This window comes from Dendrobates tinctorius, unplaced genomic scaffold (assembly GCF_039654945.1).
Source record: "Dendrobates tinctorius isolate UK_male_01 unplaced genomic scaffold, ASM3965494v1 ptg000157l, whole genome shotgun sequence".
NCBI classification, from domain to species: domain Eukaryota; kingdom Metazoa; phylum Chordata; class Amphibia; order Anura; family Dendrobatidae; genus Dendrobates; species Dendrobates tinctorius.
In genome coordinates, this window is record NW_027361824.1 from 6,746,284 (window position 1) to 6,767,671 (window position 21,388).

At 48.9% G+C, this 21,388-nt stretch overlaps 2 protein-coding genes across 2 annotated transcripts in view; both read right to left on the bottom strand.

The window, feature by feature from the left end:
• LOC141051437 (olfactory receptor 6N1-like) overlaps positions 1 to 11,470 on the bottom strand; it is a 28,937-nt gene extending 17,467 nt beyond the window's left edge. The window contains exons 1-2 of the mRNA XM_073548367.1: positions 11,431 to 11,470; positions 6,453 to 6,583 (exon numbers count right to left, since the gene is read on the bottom strand). Coding sequence (XP_073404468.1) covers positions 6,453 to 6,583; positions 11,431 to 11,470 — 171 coding nt within the window. The remainder of the gene's footprint in view (positions 1 to 6,452; positions 6,584 to 11,430) is intronic.
• A 7,134-nt stretch (positions 11,471 to 18,604) lies between these two features.
• LOC141051438 (olfactory receptor 6N1-like) lies at positions 18,605 to 20,561 on the bottom strand. The gene is made up of 2 exons (XM_073548368.1): positions 20,535 to 20,561; positions 18,605 to 19,567 (listed from the first exon to the last, which is right to left on the bottom strand). Exons 1-2 carry the CDS (start codon positions 20,559 to 20,561, stop codon positions 18,605 to 18,607), a joined length of 990 nt encoding a protein of 329 aa, XP_073404469.1.
• Positions 20,562 to 21,388: the final 827 nt, after the last annotated feature.

The window sequence follows — 21,388 nt, forward strand, 5'->3', positions numbered from 1 at the left end:
ACCGGATGTAGCAATGATTGATACTCGTTGCTCCGGCGCTCTCCCTATGGAGGACAGGCCACAAATAGCAGCCAGTGCGCTGCCACTGGATAATTACTAATTTTGAAAAATGCACGCTGTCAATATAAGAAGCCAGAGGAGCGCGCGTGCGTGCCATAATAGCTTTAGCTGCAGACCTGCCGACAGGATGCCAGGAGGTGGGGGAAGGGGAGAGAACAGGATGCTGAGAAGCAGCATGGGACACACAGGGAGCCGGCTGCTGCACAGGGACAGCGTGCAAGACACGAGGTGAGTGCTCTGAATGGGGAGCAGCAGCAGACCGGGGAGCAGAGCAAGGACAGGGACCAGGTGTAACAGTATCCCCCTCTTTACGCCCCCTCTTTTTTAAGCCTGCATGAAATCTTTTAAGAAGAAGAGGAGCCTGGATGTTCTCTTTAGGCTCCCAAGATCTCTCCTCAGGACCAAAACCCTTCCAATCCACCAGGTAATAGGTCTTACCCCTCAGGATCAGGAGTGATGCCCGGGTCCTTAAAGAAGGGGCTCAAAACTACTGGTTTGAAGAGAGAAACATGAAAAGAGTTAGGCACACATAAAGAAGTAGGTAACTTCAGCTTATAAGAGACTGGATTGATCTGTCCCAAGACTTCAAATGGTCCAATGAACCGGGGACCCAATTTGTAGGATGGCAACTTCAGACTGATATACTTGGAGGAGAGCCATACCTTGTGTCCGGGGTGAAAGGTAAGCGCATCCAAACGTCTCTTGTCTGCATGCCTTTTCATACGCTGGGAGGCTTTCTCCAGAGCAGTTTTGGTGTCCGTCCAAACCTTGGAAAAATCTTCAGAGAAAGTATCGGCAGCCGTAACACGAGATGATCCGGAAATGGGCAGAGGTATTCCGGGATGCAGTCCAAAGACAATCTGAAAGGGAGACTTTCCAGAAGATTCACTTACTTGGTTGTTGTAGGAAAATTCAGCCTAGGACAGTAAGTCTACCCAGTCGCCATGATCGTTGACGAAGTGATGCAGAAATCCAGCTAGGATTTGATTAGTCCTCTCCACTTGTCCATTGGATTGGGGATGGTATGCCGAGGTAAAGTCTAGCTCAATTTGTACCAGTTTACAAAGTGCTCTCCAGAACTTTGAGGTGAACTGGACTCCTCTGTCGGACACGATGTGGAGAGGGAAACCATGGAGACAGAAGATGTGTCGGATGAACAGATCTACCAGTTCAAGAGCAGTTGGAAGACCGGGTAGCGTAATGAAGTGAGCCATCTTAGAAAAGCGGTCCACCACTACCCACACCACAGAACAGCCAGATGAGATTGGAAGATCTGTGATGAAGTCCATCGCGATGTGCTTCCAGGGAGCGGACGGAATTGGTAAAGGCTGAAGCCTACCTGCAGGTAGACGTTTGACAGTCTTGTTACCGGCACAGGAAGGACAGGCTGCGACGTACTTCTGGATATCCTTAGCCATAGCAGGCCACCAGTAGTATCGGGTGATGAGTTGCAGAGTCTTCCTCTGACTGGCATGACCAGCCAACTTGGAAGTGTGACCCCACCCAAGGACACAGTACGTTCAGGGGCTGACACGAAAGTCTTTCCAGGGGGAAGCCGGGTAAGATCAGCAGAAGCGACAGCGACTAACCTTGAGGATTCAATGATGTGCTGAGGTTCCTCTTCTTGATCAGGAGGCAAAAAGGCTCTGGAAAGTGCATCTGCTTTGACATTCTTGTCAGCTGGACGAAAATGAAGAACAAAATTAAACCGAGCAAAAAATAAAGCCCAACGGGCTTGACGGGGATTCAGCCTCTGCGCGGTTTGGATGTAAGCAAGGTTTTTGTGATCGGTGCATATGACTACCTGATGAAGAGCTCCTTCAAGAAGATGCCTCCACTCCTGCAGAGCCAAGTTGATAGCCAACAATTCCCGATCTCCAACGGAATAATTCCTCTCTGCGGAAGAAAAAACATTGAAAAAAAAAACACTTGTGTTCATTCGATCAGTGGACAATATCTGGGTAAGTACTGCTCCCACTCCTATGGAGGAAGCATCGACCTCAAGAAAAAATTGTTCATTAGAGTTAGGACGATGAAGGACAGGTGCAACAGCAAAGGCCTTTTTGAGAGAAACAAAAGCCTCCTCAGCATCAGGAGGCCAATCCTTGGGATTTGTACCTCTCCGGGTTAGAGCTGAGATGGACGCCACTCGGGTGGAAAAGTTAGGAATGAATTGTCTGTAGTAGTTGGCAAAGCCCAGGAATCGCTGTATGGCCTTCAGCCCAGACGGACGAGGCCACCTGAGTACAGCCGATAACTTCTCTGGATCCATTTTCAATCCTGTGGAGGAATCAGTGTAACCGAGGAAAGGCAAAGAGGATTGTTCAAAGAGGCATTTCTCAAATTTGGCATACAGTCTGTTCTCTCTGAGCCGCTGTAAGACTAGGCGTACTTGCCTCCAGTGCGCGGCCAAGCTAGTGGAAAAAATCAGAATGTCGTCCAGGTAGACAACAACACAGGTATAGAGTAGATCCCTGAAAATGTCTTTGACGAACTCTTGGAAAACAGCGGGTGCATCGTTGAGGCCAAATGACGTTACCAGGTACTTGTAATGACCATCTCTGGTGTTGAAGGCTGTTTTCCATTTGTCTCCTTCCCGGATTTGGATCAAATTGTAGGCACCTCTAAGATCCAGCTTGGTGAAGATTTTGGCCCCTCGGAGGCGGTCGAACAGTTCTGAAATGAGAGGCAATCGGTACCTGTTTTTTACCGTGATCTGGTTTAGTCCCCGGTAATCAATATAGGGCCGCAAGGATCCGTCCTATTTCTCCACGAAGAAGAATCCTGCTCCTGCCGGTGATGATGATTTTCGGATAAATCCTCTGGCCAAATTCTCCTGGATGTAGTCCGACATAGCTTGAGTCTCTGCCTGGGAAGGAGGGTAATCTCTCCCACGGGGAGATGTTCCAGGAAGAAGATCTATTGGACAGTCATATGACCTGTGGGGGGGGAGTCTTTCAGCCTCCTTTTTCCCCGAAGACATCCGAGAAGGACCAGTAGGCAGATGGTAACGCCGACAGGGTAGCAGGTTGGACAGGAGGTGAAACTGGTTCAATCCGGGTTAAGCAACGGTCAGAGCAGGAATCTCCCCAATGCAGAAGTTCTCCAATTAAGGACTGATTCGTGTTTCTGGAACCAAGGCAAACCCTTAAGCAAGGGGAGAGATAAACCAGGGTACACATAAAAATGGATTCTTTCAGAATGCATTAGACACTGGCGTAACTACCGGGGTAGCAGCCGAAGCGGTTGCTTTGGGGCCCGGCCTATATAGGGGCCCGGGTCCGCAGCTCCCCGGCTCCGATCGGCGCTACCCGGGTAGTGCAATTAAGTACATACTTACCTCTCCTACATGTCTCTTGCAGCCCCCCCGTGCTTATTCCATCTTCTCAGCACTGTTCGTCCTGCTTTCAGCGGCCGCTCATTACATATGCGCATATGTAATGAGCGGCACCACTGGACACTGAAAGCAGGAAGAACAGCCCTGAGAAGATTGAATAAGCACGGGGGGCTGCAAGAGACATGCAGGAGAGGTGAGTATTACGGAGGGAGCCATATTCACCTGTCCCCCGTTCCACCGCTGCGCATCGCTCTGCTGTCTTGCTTCCTCTGGCAGTGACGTTCAGGCCAGAGGGCGCTATGACGTAGTTAGCAGGCGCCCTCTGCCTGAACAGTCACTGTGCAGGGCCAGCAATGCTGAGGAGCAGCAGAGATGAGGTGAGTATATAGGTTTTTTTTTCTTTAATTGAGACAGCGGCAGCAGCATGGTAAGGGGCCACTAATGACCGTGCAGCATTACAAGGGGCCACGAATCACTGTGCAGCATTACAAGGGGCCACTAATCACTGTGCAGCATTACAAGGGGCCACTAATCACTGCAGCATTACAAGGGGCCACTAATCACTGTGCAGCATTACAAGGGGCCACCAATCACTGTGCAGCATTACAAGGGGCCACTAATCACTGCAGCATTACAAGGGGCCACCAATCACTGTGCAGCATTATAAGGGGCCACTAATCACTGTGCAGCATTATAAGGGGCCACTAATCACTGTGCGGCATTACAAGGGGCCACTAATCACTGCAGCATTACAAGGGGCCAATAATCACTGTGCAGCATTACAAGGGGCCACCAATCACTGTGCAGCATTACAAGGGGCCACTAATCACTGCAGCATTACAAGGGGCCACCAATCACTGTGCAGCATTATAAGGGGCCACTAATCACTGTGCAGCATTATAAGGGGCCACTAATCACTGTGCGGCATTACAAGGGGCCACTAATCACTGCAGCATTACAAGGGGCCAATAATCACTGTGCAGCATTACAAGGGGCCACTAATCACTGCAGCATTACAAGGGGCCACTAATCACTGTGCAGCATTACAAGGGGCCACTAATCACTGCAGCATTACAAGGGGCCACCAATCACTGCAGCATTACAAGGGGCCAGTAATCACTGTGCAGCATTACAAGTGGCCACTAATCACTGCAGCATTACAAGGGGCCACCAATCACTGTGCAGCATTACAAGGGGCCAATAATCACTGTGCAGCATTATAAGGGGCCACCAATCACTGCAGCATTACAAGGGGCCACTAATCACTGTGCACCATTACTAGGGGCCACTAATCACTGTGCAGCATTACAAGGGGCCACTAATCACTGTGCAGCATTACAAGGGGCCAGTAATCACTAATCACTGTGCAGCATTACAAGGGGCCACCAATCACTGTGCAGCATTACAAGGGGCCACTAATCACTGCAGCATTACAAGGGGCCACGAATCACTGTGCAGCATTACAAGGGGCCACTAATCACTGCAGCATTACAAGGGGCCACTAATCACTGCAGCATTACAAGGGGCCACTAATCACTGCAGCATTACAAGGGGCAACTAATCACTGCAGCATTACAAGGGGCCACTAATCACTGTGCAGCATTACAAAGGGCCACCAATCACTGTGCAGCATTACAAGGGGCCAATAATCACTGTGCAGCATTATAAGGGGCCACCAATCACTGCAGCATTACAAGGGGCCACTAATCACTGTGCAGCATTACAAGTGGCCACCAATCACTGTGCAGCATTATAATGGGCCACCAATCACTGCAGCATTATATGGGGCATATGTTATTATGGAGCATGTTATAGGGCCACCATTATTCACTGTGCAGCATTATTAGGCATATTTTTGTATGGAGCATCTTATGAAACCCATCATGAACTTTATGGAGCATCTTATGGGGCCCATTTTATTTTTGAAATTTACCAGTAGCTTCGGCATTTTCCACCCTAGGCTTATACGCGAGTCAGTAAGTTTTCCCAGTTTTTTGTGACAAAATTAGGGGGGTCGGCTTATACATGGGTCGGCGTAGGCTAGTTTCACACTAGCGCTTTTGAGCGCAGCGACGGCCTGCGCACGGCCGCCGCTAAGCCCCGCCCCCTGCCGCGCCTCCGCCGGTAGCTCCGCCTACCGGCGCATGACGCTGCATGCGTCCTGCGTCCCCTATCTTTATCACTGGGGGCGCAGGCCGTGCGCAGTATGCGTTTGGCGACGCATGCGTCCTTTTGACGGTGCGCCGACCTGTGCCAAACGCAACCTGCTGCAGTTTGGTTGCGCCGGCGCACTGGCAAAAAGGCGCATGCGCTGCCAAACGCATACTGCGCACGGCCTGCGCCCCCAGTGATAAAGATAGGGGACGCAGGACGCATGCAGCGTCATGTGCCGGTAGGCGGAGCTACCGGTGGAGGCGCGGCAGGGGGCAGGGCTTAGCGGCGGCCGTGCGCAGGCCGTCGCTGCGCTCAAAAGCGCTAGTGTGAAACTAGTCTTATTCACGAGTATATACGGTATATTACTGCGGCGCTGTGGCCAACACTGTCTTGGTGGCCCGCCGGCCTGGTGTGTGTAGTGTAGGGGATCCGGGGCCCCGGTGGAAAAAAATGTACACTATGATTTCGCAGCCTACGCTGCATTTCTGTACCTGCTGTGCGGAGCGAAGAACATATTGGGCCCGCCTCCCTGCCTGCAGCCAGTGTATTGCTTCAGACTAGTTCAGTCCCGCCCCTTCCCTGAGCCCTCGCTGTCTATTAGCTCTTTGCAGAGATGTCTGCCGCATGGACCTCTGGGAAATGTAGCTCCTGGAGGTCGGTTTGCACAGAGGAAGGCAGGCAGCCCTCACTGTCTCAGCTTAATTAATGCCAGGCCAGCCACTCAGCCAACTCTAGTATGCATTATCGGTAAGAGGGTGCGTCTAGAAGGGGGTGTGTCTAGAAGGGGGTGTGCGTCTGGAAGGGGTGTGTCTTGAAGGGGGTGTGTCTTTGAGGGGGCCCCGTTTAAAAGTTTGCTATGGGGCCCAATCAGTTCTAGTTACGCCCCTGGCATTAGACCTACACTGAGTTCCACTGGCTCAGTCTGGAACTTGATGGGTTTGATCAGTGGCTTGCCATCGACAGCAGTCACCCGCAACGGATTGGGAAGAGCCTGGACTGGTAAGCGGTAATGATCCACAAGCATCTGCGGTTCTGGAATCCAACAGACAGAGTCCAGAAAATTTTATTGCTCCGCAGGACACTGAGACCGAGATCTGCAACGAAGGAGAAGAATATTCTCTACCTAGGGTGGCCTCTCCTACCGAGCCTAGGCACTGGAGTTTCCCAACTTCTTTGGACAGGAACAGATCAGGTGTTCGGAACTACCACAATAAAGACAACTTCCCTCTTTGCGACGCGCTTCCTGGCGGTGGCTGGCTAAACTTACTCAGTCAACCTCCATAGCTTCGGGTGAAGGAGTTTAGGTAGCCATTTTGGAAGAACTAGAGTTCGGGTGGTAGGACCTTGTGTCTCGCTTGATCTCCATAGAACGCTCCTGAAAACGCAGGTCAATCCGGGTTGTGAAGAATATCAGATCATCCAAGGTAGTAGGCCTGTGCTGTCCCGCCAGCTCATCCTTGATTTTTCCAGATAGTCCTTCCCAGAGGGTAGCCACCAAGGATTCATCGTTCCAGGACAACTCAGATGAGAGAGTGCGGAACTTAACAGCATACCGAGCCACCGTGAGTGTTCCTTGGCATGAGCGAAGCAAAGCAGAAGCGGTCGACGTGACACGGCCAGGTTCATCGAAGGTCCTGCGAAAAGTCTCTAGGAAAGATTGAAGATTATTAACCAATGGGTCTCCTCTCTCGCATAACGGGTTTAACCAGGCAAAAGCTTCTCCTGCTAGATGTGACACAATGAAGCCCACTTTGGCACGGTCAGAAGTGAACATATGCCCCAAGATTTCGAAGTGTAGGGTGCACTAAATGAGAAAACCCCGACACTGAGTGGGATCACCATGGAAGAGGGTAGGAGGCGCCAGGCGAGGGCCCTTGTGTTGTGAGTTCATTTTCCCCTTCACCTTTGATGTCTGATGAACTCCCTCTGCTGGTGAAGAGAGGTAGTGAAATTGATTGGGATGGGAAGAACCTGTTATCTGAACAAGCGGAGTGTGATTGGACATCTGGAATTTCTGAGTGGATATAAGGCAGCCGACGCCCTGCAGGGTTTGCTGGTGATCCTTTCTGCTCTGAGCTCTGGCATCCAGTTTTAGTTCCTGTCTACTAAAAGCTAAGTTTTTGCCCTTCTATTATTCCATGAGATTTTGTCTGGTCTCCTTAGTGTTTGTATTCAGCCAGTCCTGGTTGGGACTGGCTGAATTCCATTTTTGTCTCTGATCAGTTGATCTCTTTGCTCTGTTTTCAGAATATACCTGAGTGCTGATATAGTGATTTTGAAGTCTAGCGACTTCAGGGCCTTTTTTCCTATCAGACGGTTGGGACATTTTTGTAGGGTTTTTTGCGGATTGCAGCCAGCATCTTTTCTGTCCTGTCCTATCTAGTTAGTTGGGCCCCATTGTTTGCTCAGCCTGTCTTTCTGTCTGTGTTTGTGTTTTCATCTGTTTTTCACCGTCAATACATGTTCGGGGCTGTCTATTGCTTTGGGGTCTGCTCTGGGGCAGTTTAGATTTCCCCTTTCCTTCTTTAGGCTTATGTAGTTCTCCGACTGTGACGAGGGGTCTAGGGCACCGTAGGAACCCCCCACGGCTACTGTTAGTTGTGGTGAATAGGATCAGGGGTCTGCACTCCGATAGCTACCAACCTCTCCGGTTTTCTGGACTTAGCTTGTATTTTTGTTTTCTCCTCCTCCGGTGACTCATTCATAACACCCTTGCTTGCTGTGAGGCAGGTACCTGGGTGCTGGTAGATGAATCCGGAGTAGCCGAGGTCAGCAGAGAATCCATGCGGGTGGACAGGTTACGTAGATACGTCGTGATCTTGTCCTGTTGATCTCTTAAAGGGGTCACCTCTTGGCACAGTTCCGTAGTCGGAGGCCTCTGGGATCCAGCGGATTCCATGGCTGGAGCAATCTGTAACAAATGGAAGCGGAGGCAGAGATGGTGAAATTCACATTCGTTTTTTATTTTTAAAGTGGAACCTCGGGACCACGGTCCGGGGGGCTCCGAAGGGGGCATAACTAGTGAGCCCCGGGTACCTGTAGTAAAGTCCCTCAGACAGGACCAGAATAGAATACCCGGAGGACACAGGTGCTACCACCAGTTAGACCCCAGACACGTGGCAGCTGTCCCAGCGGGACCAAAAGGGATAGCAGGAAAAATAGCAGAGTCCGTAATGAGACGGATTTTGGATCCGGGTAGTTGGTAGATAGCAGGCTCCAGAAACCTTGTCTCAGTCCTCGGACTCGGATAGCTGTTGGCAGAACGGGATGGCGTTTGCACAGATTAATGCCGATATAGCCAGGGTTATCAGGATACAGATATTCTGAGAAGACAGCCTGAGAGAAGGCACAGAGACTGCAAACGCAGGGCAGACAGATTAGCAACAGAACCGGATGTAGCAATGATAGATACTCGTTGCGTCAGCGCTCTCCCTATGGAGGAGAGGCCAGAAATAGCAGCCAGCGCACTGCCATTGGATAATTACTAATTTTGAAAAATGCACGCGCGTGTGCCCTAATAGCTTCAGCTGATGACCTGCCGAAAGGACACCAGGAGGTGGGGGAAGGGGAGAGAACATGATGCTGAGAAGCAGCATGGGACACACAGGGAGCCAGCTGCTGCACAAGGACAGCGTGCAAGACAAGAGGTGAGTGCCCTGAACGGGGAGCAGCATCAGACCGGGGCGCAGAGCCAGGACAGGGACCGGGTGTAACACACATGACCTAGCATCCTTTCCCATTTTGCAAGGGTGTGTGGGACAAAATTTTTGAAACAATAGCCAACAAGAGTGGAGGGTACTCCTCCTAAAGAAAATGGCAACATCTCTGTAAAGTGCTGCCGACCCTGCTGTCCGGTTGCGCTCTTGCACTTTGCAGACAAGTGATGTCCCAGTCCCAATGTGCTGTAGATTGTGGGGTGCATCACACTCACTTGTAGGCCCCAGGTTTCCGCTGCCTCCAGCCTTCCATCCTCAGGAGCCGCCGCACCCAATGCATGGGACACCAGGGTCTTTAAAACAGGCAAACTCTTACTAAACAGTCCAAGTTCATCAGGTGGATACAGGTAAGATTGGGCACAGGAATTCAGATTTCCATCCTCCTTTGTACAACTCTTCTGTTCTGCCACACGATCCTTCTGGACTAACCCCAAGCCCGCTGACTCCATCAGCCTCAGGGATTTGTTGTCCACTTTCGAAGTGCATCGGGACTGGCCACCCACCCCCCATGTAACTCCAAGCTCACCGACCTTGTGATGTTGTAGGTAACAGCAGGTCCGCAGGATGCAGTGACGAGACGCGAGACTGGTTGAACTTTAAAAAGCAAATTTTTATAATTTGAAGCCGCTAAGGGCTATACTAAGCAACCAAAAAGGGGTAACAACAGTTGTCCTCACAGGGACTCAGTACAACCAAGCACTATTTGAAAAGAACACGACTAACTCAGCCGAGGCCAGTTACTATGGGGCCACGGTATGGCCGTCTACGGGTCCTTATACTCTATAATGTCACTTATCCATCCTGACGTCCCTTGGCGTCTCTTTGGAAGCTGCGTTGCTGATGAAGCTGCTTTGGCGTCTTTGATAAGGCTGCTCTGGCGTCTTTGATAAGGCTGCTTTGGCGTCTTTGATGAGGCTGCCTTGGCGCCGCAGCCGCTGGGCCCAGCTGCTGAAGATTTGGAGTAGTCGTCGGGCGTTCCAGTGCCCAGGAGGAGTTGGGGCACAACAGGCCCTGATGGAGTCCTGAGATGAAGTAACCCCCTGTTGTAACAGCGGGGTTGCGCTTGTTAGCGAGTTCAATGGGACTCCTGTCCCCAAGCAGGGTTGTGTCGCAGTGCTCGAGTGGTGGTTTACTGGCCACGCGCACAGCCTGAGGCTGCGTGCAGAGTGTCTCTGTTGACGAGGAACAGGCCCCAACTCCCGACTGCAGCGGGGTGAAAGTGGCAACCATGGGCTGAAGTGAAATGGCAGCGTCCGCAGGTGGCAGCGGGCAGGCCACAACGGCGGGCTGAAGGGGGATGGCAGCAGCCGGAAGAGGGAGCGGACAGGCCGTGGAGGGCTCGAGCTCAGCGGTAATGGCCGAGGATGACTGGGGGCAGATCGTAACCCGGGATTTGTGTGAAGAGGCAGTCCCCTGTCGGTAAGCTCGGCGCCTCTTTCCTGAGGGCCACTGCGTATCTACCCTCTGCTGCTGGTCTCTTCTCTCACCTGTCAGTGTCCTTCCCGTTCTCTCACACCCCCTCCGTCTCCTGCTCCGTGTCTGACATATGACCAACTGACTCCTCTGCGCTCTCCCTGTCGCTTTTATACTCGCCCCTCCCCTTGCTGTCCTGTCACTCTCAACAGTCCACTCTCCTCCTCTGTTCCCCGGGTACTGTTTCCTTAGGAACTCAGATGGTGGGCCCCTTGGTTCCAGCCCGGACACTCTGTGGGTGTCCTCCTTCCTACAATGTCAGAAGACCAGGCCTGCTCCATCGACCTGGCATGAGCCCTAGGCTCCAGCCTTTGCTGAAATGTCCAGTAGCTATCTTCATTTGGCCGCCCACTTCCCTGAACGTTTGACTCTTGCTGCCACTGACAAAGCACCCAACCTGAGCCTGAACTCTCCTCCACACTTCACTGGCTGACACTGAACCTCCTCTCACCAGGAAGTGTCCCCTTCGTATCAGGACTAGTGTTCTGCCACTGGGCTAATGCTAACCTTAACCATTTCCTATTGTTATAAGATTCTAGGATTTCACTATTTCTAGAATTTCAGATATGGTCTCAAGAGATGCCATTATTTTTCATGTTGTGCCCTTACAAAAGGTAAAGAGACTACCACATGGCTACTAGTCCCTTGCCTCTGTAACCAGTGTTGATTTTTACATAGGTTTTTTCTCACCTTCTTCCAGAAGACTTATCTTTTGTTTTTCCATCGACATGGCTATTTATGGCTTGTTTTTTTTGTGGCACGAGTTGTACATCTGAACTACACTATGCGTTTTACCACACAATGTACTAAAATATGGCAAAAATGTTCAAGTGGGATGAAAAAATGCAATTCCAACAATTTTTTTTATTTATTTTTGTTTTTATGGTATTTATTGTATGATAAATACAGACCAGACCTCTGGACGAAGCATTTCAATGTGAAACGCACGTTGGGTTTGGTGGGTTCCTGGAATATCTGTTGATGTAATTTCATGTGGTTTTTATGTTTTATATGCTTACCTTACTTACCTTTATTATGTTGGTCCTAATAAATTGACATATGACTTTGGGGCATTGAACAGAGCCATGTCTATAACACTAGGTGTATTATATTCATTTCTTTTTACTAGTAGCCTCATTTTTGGCAACTTTATCTTACTTTGTCTTAGGACAGAACCTAAATAATATTATTAATGCACGATGTTCTTTGTGAACATTATATGAGCAGATCATGTAAGTCTTCACAGTGACTAACAGTATCTAATGTTTGTACTATACTTTATCACTTAGCACATACCCACTTTGTCCTATATCCAGGTATACCCATATAGTGCCTTTTCCAGTGGTTTTCTCACACTCTTTTACATATGTCTTTTTATTGTTTTTATATATTCATTAAATAAAAATCACATTTTTTAAACTTTCACCTTGTGTAACGGTTCCTTTTCTTTGAAGATTGTTATGTGTTTTGCTTTATGGCCTTATACAGTGCCTTGCGAAAGTATTCGGCCCCCTGGAACTTTTCATCCTTTTCCCACATATCAAGCTTCAAACATAAAGATACTGGGTCGCCCTCGCACACCCAGGGCAGTGGGGGTACTCGGTACCGGGCCGGTGTCAAGGCGGGAAGGTGTCACAGCAGCGGTGACCCTGTCCGTGGCCCTGGGCGCCCAATATCAATGGCGGTGATGTTAATGGTGTTAAAGTTTATATGAATAGTTCGTGACGCCACCCGTGGTGTTTGGCAAGTAAGATGGTAAGCCAACGCTGCATACAAATCCGCTGGGACTGATGGTGTGGTGCAGCAGAGATGGTATAGCTCCCCACAGGTGGAGCTATAGTCCCAGGGCAGTGTAGGTGCAATGGATGAGGAGAAGCGCAGAATGGTATGGAGGCTGGTACCCAGGTGTAGCGGTGCTGGAATAACTGGAGGACACCAGAGTATGCGGTTCCAAAGCTTTATTCACTGTTTGCAGTTCACACAACTGCCTGCCTCCTTACTGTGTTCTCCAGGTCAGGGCTCCAGCCAACCTCCAGGCAGGATAGGATTCTGCCTTCCACACTCCGCCAACATGTACCTTACTGAACGACTCCTCCAATGCGCCTTTAGGTGCGAAGCACTCCAGTACTTGGTTACCCTGGAATGCCTCTCTCTAGGTGTTCCTAGTCTTTACTTGTATGACAGACAGCTGTATCCTGCTTCGGGGACTCCACTCTGCGTCCCGGCTCTCTATTCAGTTGCTGTTGTGTCCCAAGTCTATGATGGGAGAAAGGCGTTAGCGGCTCACTACTCCTCCGGTGTCTGTTGCCGGACATAAAGATCCAATCAACCTCAGGGACCGGGCTCCGGCCTTTGCGCTCTCTGGACTGGAAGGGTTCTCTCTCTTTCTCAACCTGCTTCCAACCGTCCTTCTATTCTCCTTCGTTCCGATCTGTTCTATCTCTCTTATATGGAAGGTTAGGTTATCAATCTTATCAGTCTCTTTCTCTGGTCTTTCTCGTGCCAGCAGCCCAGATCACTGGGACCTGCTGCAGCACGTCCCTCAGACACCCATCTTCTCTCTCCTCTAACCAACTAACCACTAACTCTCACTCTTCCCACTCTTTTGTATCATCTCTCTCCACCCGCCTCCCTGCACATCTCGTGTTACGAAGCAGGGTTCCACGAAGGGTGCTCTGCTGACCCCCAGCCTGAAGCTGTTAGGTGGCCCCACTGAACTATCCTGTGTGTGGAATGCAGGTGTGGAGCGTGGTCAGGAGTACCAACCTTACCGGGATGGTGGGGCACTACACCTTAGGAGAAGGTGCAGTACCTCTGTGGCGACTGAAGCCTTAGGGGCGCCACAATACCAAATGTAAATTTTTGGTGAAGAATCAACAACAAGTGGGACACAATTGTGAAGTTGAATGAAATTTATTGATTATTTTAAATTTTTGTGGAAATTCAAAAACTGAAAAGTGGGGCGTGCAATATTATTCGGCCCCTTTACGTTCTGTGCAGCAAACTCACTCCAGAAGTTCATTGTGGATCTCTGAATGATCCAATGTTGTCCCAAATGACTAATGATGATAAATATAATCCACCTGTGTGTAATCAAGTCTCCGTATAAATGCACCTGATCTGTGATAGTCTCAGGGTTCTGTTTGTCCTATTTCCAAAACTTTAAACATTCCAAGGAGCACTGTGCAAGCGATCATATTGAAATGGAAGGAGTATCCTACCACTGCAAATCTACCAAGACCCGGCCGTCCCTCTAAACTTTCATCTCAAACAAGAAGAAGACTGATCAGAGATGCAGCCAAGAGGCCCATGATCACTCTGAATGAACTGCAAAGATCTACAGCTGAGGTGAGACAGTCTGTCCATAGGACAACAATCAGTCGTACACTGCACAAATCTGGCCTTTATGGAAGAGTGGCAAGAAGAAAGCCATTTCTCAAAGATATCCATAAAAAGTGTTGTTTAAAGTTTGCAACAAGCCACCTGGGAGACACACCAAACATGTGTGCTCTGGTCAGATGAAACCAAAATCAAACTTTTTGGCAACAATGCCAAATGATATGTTTGTCGTAAAGGCAACACAGCTCATCACCCTGAACATACCATCCCCACTGTCAAACATGGTGGTGGCAGCATCACGGTCTGGGCCTGCTTTTCTTCAGCAGGGACAGGGAAGATGGTTAAAATTGATGGGAAGATGAATGGAGCCAAATACAGGACCATTCTTGATGAAAACCTGTTGGAGTCTGCAAAAAACCTGAGACTAGGATGGAGATTTGCCTTCCAACAAGACAATGATCCCAAACATAAAGCAAAACCTACAATGGAATGGTTCACAAATAAATGTATCCAGGTGTTAGAATGGCCAAGTCACAGTCCAGACCTGAATCCAATCGAGATGTGACGAGCATCAGCTTACGGTGAGTCATTTTCTTTTTTAGAGTGGACCCTCTGGGCCGTGGCACCCACCCACCTAGGGCGAGCTGACTTAGTGAGAACCCACCCCATGTACAGGGAGTGTCAGGGGCAAGACCAAGGGGGTGAGCCACTACGGCAGCTGGACCAGACGGCCGGCTCAAGGAGACACTATTGAGTGTCTGACAACAGGACGGACAGGATACCAAACATAAAGCGAAGTCACAGAGTTTCTTCATCAAACGCGGTTTCACACTTTATTCAGGTGCAAGGCATAAACAGGGAATCAGGTGCAGGGCACAAACCGTGAAACACGGCAAGATGCGTGCAAGGGCACGCCAAATGTTCCAGGCATAACACGTGCATGAAAACATACCAGGGTCCAGGGCAGGGTACGTGTTAGGGATCACACAAGAATTCCTAGAAGGGATGCGTGCTAGGACACGCCAGAGTCCAAGACAAAGTGCGCGCCGAGAGACATGCCAGAGTCCAAGACAAGGTGCGTGCCGAGAGACATGCCAGAGTCCTAGGCAGGGTGCATGCAAGGACACGCCAGGATCCAAGACGGGGTGCGATGGCATCGGACTCCGGACTACTGGCAACGACCAACAGGGTCCAGGCATCAGGCTGCGGACACCAGCTCCGGACATCAGGCCGCAGTCATCTGGTTCTGGACCTCTGGCAGCGGTCGGCAGGTTTTGGGAATCCGGCAGGCAAGCCAGGGCTCAAGGTAGGGTGTGTGCTTGGAGCCATGCCAGGGTTCAAGGCAGGGTGCGTGCTTGGAGCCACGCCAGGGTTCAAGGCAGGGTGCGTGCTTGGAGCCACACCAGGGTTCAAGGCAGGGTGCGTGCTTGGAGACACGCCAGGATCAGGTTCACAGGACGGAGGCCTGCGCATGCCGAGGGGCATGCCAGGGACAGGTACGAGGACGGAGGCACGCCAGGGACAGGTACAAGGACAGAGGCCTGCACGTGCAGAGGACACGCCAGTGACAGGTACAAGGACGGAGGCCAGCGCATGCAGAGGGCACGCCAGGGAGAGGCACAAGGATGGTGGCCTGCGTGTGCGAGGACACGCCAGGGACAGAGTACAAGAACATGGTTAGGGCCTGTGCATGCAAGAGGGCACGACGGGATACATGGCAAAACCTGCGTGTACTTTTATAGAAGCACGGGGAGGTATGCCATGGGCAGGCGAGGGCCTGCGCGTGATTTAGAGAGCACGGAAAGCACAGTGCGGAAACAGCGTGAAGTGCAAGGAAGCACAGAGAGCACGGCTGGGGCACTGGCTAGCTGATCGGGCTGCGGCACTGACAGACGGGCAAGACTCCAGCGAACCCGGCTGAGGCATGGCAGGCGACACAGCTGTCACTGACCGATGAGCACGGCTGAGGCACAAGCAGGCGGGCACGGCTAGGGCGGGCACGGCTGAGGCACAAACAGGAGGCTAGGAATGCCAGGCGCATGCAAAGAGCACACGAAGCAGCAAGGGAAGACAAGACAAGAAACCAGGCAGAGCGTAGGCAGACTATAGAACCAGGAACGGAAGCATAGGCAGAAACACGGAAGAAGAACAGAGCAAGAACAGAGCTAGTAGCGGAGTGTAGGCCGGAGCCCAGAGCCGGGCCAAGGCGGAGCCTTGGGACTAGCCTGGAAACGTGCAAGAGAGCACATTAGGAAAGAGGAGGAATGGTATGTGTGCCAGAGGGCACTACAGAGCACCATAGGGGAGAGCGAGGCAGAGCAAGCAAAGACTGAGACCATAGGGAGGAACAAGGCAGAGCAAGGCAAGGTACCGAACAAGGCATAGCAAAAACAGGCAAGGCAGGGAACATAGAAAGTACTACAAGGCAAAGCAAGGCACGGACAAGCATGGCATGAAGGACAAACACTAGACAAGACACGAGACAAGAGATGGAGTACGAGCACGGAGCGTGTGCAGAGACGCACGACAGAGCAAAGTGGAAGGGCACAGAATAGAGGGAGCGACCCAGCAGACCAAGCAGTCATGCAGGGAAGCAACACAATACTCAGGCCCTGAGCATAGGGAGGGGTGGTCTGATATAGGGCATTAGCCCCTCCACTTCCGGGTCAGGACCAGGGGAGAACTTCCAGTTCAGATCCCTCCAGGATCACAAGGAGCAGTCACATGATCAGGATTCCAGACATGCAGGGATGATTGCAAAACCAGTGCTGAAACCTAGGCAGGTTACATGATCAGAGTTCCAGACATGCAGAGATGAATGCAGAACCAGCCTGTGCTGGAACATAGGAAGGACACATGATCAGGGGTTCTAGACATGACAAGACGATCACAGAAAGCAGAGCAGAAATGCAGGCATCCCGCAGCTCAACAGTCATGAGGTGAATGTGCACACTGCTCTAGGGAACATGCAGGATAGCAGACATGAGATGCGCGTGCACACCGCTCCAGGGGTCATGAGACAAAACAGACTTGGCGGACATGACAGACATGGCGAGCATGACACGAGAATCTGTGGAAAGAGCTGAAAACTGCTGTTCACAAACGATCTCCATCCAACCTCACTGAGCTCGAGCTGTTTGCCAAGGAAGAATGGGCGAGAATTTCAGTCTCTCGATGTACAAAACTGATAGAGACAAACCCCAAGAGACTGCAGCTATAATCGCAGCAAAAGGTGGCGCAACAAAGTATTAAGTTACAGGGGCCGAATAATATTGCACACCCCACTTTTCAGTTTTTGAATTTCCACAAAAATGTTAAATAACCAATAAATTTCGTTCAACTTCACAATTGTGTCCCACTTGTTGTTGATTCTACACCAAAAATTTACATTTGGTATCTTTATGTTTGAAGCATGATATGTGGGAAAAGGTTGAAAAGTTCTAGGGGGCCGAATACTTTCGCAAGGTACTGTATATAGAAGATACATTCTTTGGTTTAAAAAAAAAAAAAAATCAGTGTCAAAGGTTCTAGATCCAGAGGGATAGCTGAAACTCCATCTATTTGGTCTCCAGGTATTACAGGCCATCAGAGCTCATTGAACCTGAGCCTTATCTGCTCTATGGGCAGACCAGAATTGCATGCCAGATGAGTAAGATAAGTAGATCAGTAAACCGGTCTCTTGGAGCTCCTCACACATATTTCTTAGGCATTGCAGCCTGGATTTCAGAGGTTCTGGAGAATCAGCCTTTGGCAAAACTGACCCACCCCAAATGGCTAAATAAATATCATTCAAGGTGGTGCTGCTTCTGAAGGACAAGGAAAGTGTAATTTCTTAGCTCAAAGCAGCAGCACTAATATCCCTCCTGATAACTACATTGGGTCAGGTAGGCATTATTCATAGGGCCTCTAATGGAAGTGAACCCAATCAACAAGTAGGCACTTGGCACATAGCCTTAACGGAAAGGGATGTCCATTGGCTTCATCGACAGATCTCGAGTGATGGTTTTCGGATTAGTTTTTATAAGAACACAATGAGGCTGCTCAGTAGTTGAATATATCGCCTGACAATTCATTTGATTTATTATCACTTTTCCTGACATTGCAGGAAAGGAAAATCTCCCATTTGTGGATGGTTTTGGTGCAAAAGGAAAGAGATTGTATGGTAGCAAATTGCACAATTTTTCAGTCAATAGATCGGTGTGAGCGACGGATCTATCAAACACTGGGTCGAAGGAGAGACAGTGGGGAGGATCCAGAACTAAGAAGAAGAAAAATGTGAAGGACAGAGGAGCAAACAACCTAAGCAGTTTCTCGTGTACTAGGCTACGAAGTAATAAATAGATTTGGGAAATGCCAAAAATTGCGACAAATTCAACGTGCAGCAGCTTGGGAAATTTCTAAGGAATTCTTATTAATGTATTGAATGAATTGAACATTTTTATTGGAATTTGACATTTCCAAATATTTTCTTTAAAAAAGAGGAATTTCTCTTCAATGAACTAACACAACTATATTTTCTGAAGGATCAATTAGGATTATCCCTAATATTCAATATATGTTTTTTAAGTGAATCCTTAATGTCTTTATTTCTCAGGCTGTACACGATGGGGTTCAACATGGGGGTTAACACTGTGTAGAACATGGCCACCAGCGAATCGATATCTGAGGAGTAAGAAGGTTTTGGACGGATGTACATGAAGAATAGAGGCAAGAAATACATGTTCACCACGATGAAGTGGGAGGCGCAGGTGGAAAATGTCTTTCTACGTCCATCGGATGAAGCTATCCGTAGAACAGACTTGATAATTTTTATGTAGGACACCACTATTATGGAGAAACACATGAGGAGGACAAGGGCGCTGAGTGAAGAACCAATCTTGACATTGTATGAGGTGTCGGCACAAGCCAACTGAAGGATTGGTGGGTGGTCACAATAATAATGATGAATGACATTTGGGCCACAGAAAGGTAATTTATGTGCTAATATTACCATTGCTAGTGGACAAACAAACCCCAAAGTCCATGATACTAAAGCCAATATGATATAAAAGTGCCTGGTCATGATATTATGGTAGCGAAGAGGAGAGCAGATGGCCACGTACCGATCATAAGCCATGACAGAGAGGAGGTAACACTCAATGGCATTAAAAGACACAAAAAAATACATCTGCAAGAAGCAGCCCAGAAAAGAGATTCTATCGAGATGCATAGAGAACTTGCTGAGCATTTTTGGGATAGTCACGGTGGTGGCCATGATGTCCACACAGGATAGGTTTCTTACGAAGAAGTACATGGGGGTGTGTAGTCTTTGTTCCAAAGTCACAATTATAAATATCAGACAATTCCCCGAGATAGTAGAAAAATAAATGAAAAGGAAAATAAAAAATAATAGGGTGGGAAAGCCATCAAGGCTCGGAAATCCGAAGATGATGAACTCGGTGACAATTCTGGAGGTGCCATTGATGGAGATGATATTTGTGATTTTCACCTATGAACAAAAAAAAACATTGATGAAGAATGTGGTGCATAAATGTGAAGGAATCTAGAATAGTTGACAGATATAACACTTTATTTCAGATGTTCTGGGCTCCTCCTGTCAACGCCAGATCGGTAAAGGGACCTTCAGCTATCTTGCCTCATTTTTATTACTGGTATCCGTGCATAGGGCAAAGGGATTTTTTTGATCTCCTCATTCTCTGACTTCAGATGAGCTCTGGTCTGGAAAATGTAATGAACTTCTCAAAGATAAGAACTTGTTATACTTGGAGAAGAACTGCAAAACAGGGGCATAATTACTTGAAGGGGCCCAAGATGAGGGACATTATACCAGGAAATGGCCCAGGATGGAGAGCAGGATACCAGGAAGGGGAACAGGGTGCAGGACATTATTATAGGAAGTGGACACAGGTTGGGTGACATATCACAGGAAGCGTCCTGGATCGGGGACCTTATTGCAGGATAAGGGGCATTGTCATATGAGAGAGCAGACACATATGTCTTCCCAGGATCTGGTAGGCTACATGGGCCTATACATCTGATGAACTTGAAGGTGGGGGCCATGTACAAATTTTGCAGTGGAGCCCATCAGACTCTAGTTACGCCACTGGTAAGTAATACAATAGTGACATTAAATTTATCTATACTTTTATTTTTACTACTTTAAAAAGGCTTTCCCTTGTTGGGGGCGCAAAAAATAAGCAAAATACACAGTGATGCTGGCATTTCATTTTTTTTCTGGGATAACTATAATATTTTATTAATTTGTACAGTAATGGACAAAGTGACACAAAATATCTTAATTTTTAGATTAGTTTTATTTCAATTTTGGGAAAATGGGGTTGATTTTAACTTTTACAAGTTTTTGTGCTTTTCACACTTTTGTCAAACTATTAGCTACAGACGATGGCAAGAGATGGCTCCTGTGGACACCAACGATACACATGCACAGAACCTACAGTGGGGAAATACGCATTTGATTCCATGCTGATTTTGTAAGGTTGAGAGATAAAATATCAAAAATAAAATCCAGAAAATCACATTGTATAAATTATATAAATGTATTTGCATTTTGCAGTGAGAAATAAGTATTTGATCCCTCTGGCAAACAAAACTTAATACTTGGTGGCAAAACCCTTGTTGGCAAGCTCAGCAGTCAGACGTGTTTTGTAGTTGATGATGAGGTTTGCGCACATTTCAGGAGGAATTTTGCTCCACTCCTCTTTGCAGATCATCTCTAAATCATTAAGATTTTCAGGCCGTCGCTTGGCAGTTCGGAGCTTCAACTCCCTCCATAAGTTTTCTATGGGATTAAGGTCTGGAGACTGGCTAGACCACTCAATGACCTTAATGCGCTTCTTTTTGAGCCACTCCTTTATTGCCTTGGCTGTATGTTTTGGGTCATTGTCTTGCTGGAAGACCCAGCCACGACCCATTTTTAATGTCCAGGCAGAGGGAAGGAGGTTGTCACTCAGGATTTTACGGTACATGGCTCCATCCATTCTCCCATTGATGCGGTGAAGTAGCCCTGTGCCCTTAGCAGATAAACACCAGAACCTCGTCCCCTGGGCCATGTAGGGAAGGTGACCTGATGGACAGACATGTCAGAACAGAGAAAGAAAGGTTTGCACAGTTTAGACAGGTGTCAGTTACTACAGTGGGGAAACAGCTGAGAAAGTGGTGGTGACGTGTAGTAGCTTGGGTTGACCATTAGAGGGCAGGGAGGAGTGTGAGCAAAGGACTTGACATCAGCTTAGGGCTTAGGAAACTGTTGGTCATAGGGGGCGGAGTTACAGGGAACCGGGAATGATAT

Coding starts and splice junctions, on each gene's coding strand:
- LOC141051438 (XM_073548368.1), bottom strand. CDS start 20,561: ATGGAATCAAATGCGTATTTCCCCACT. Junction 19,568..20,534: donor CAAATGCGTATTTCCCCACT/GTAGGTTCTGTG, acceptor TTTTGTTCATAG/GTGAAAATCACAAATATCAT.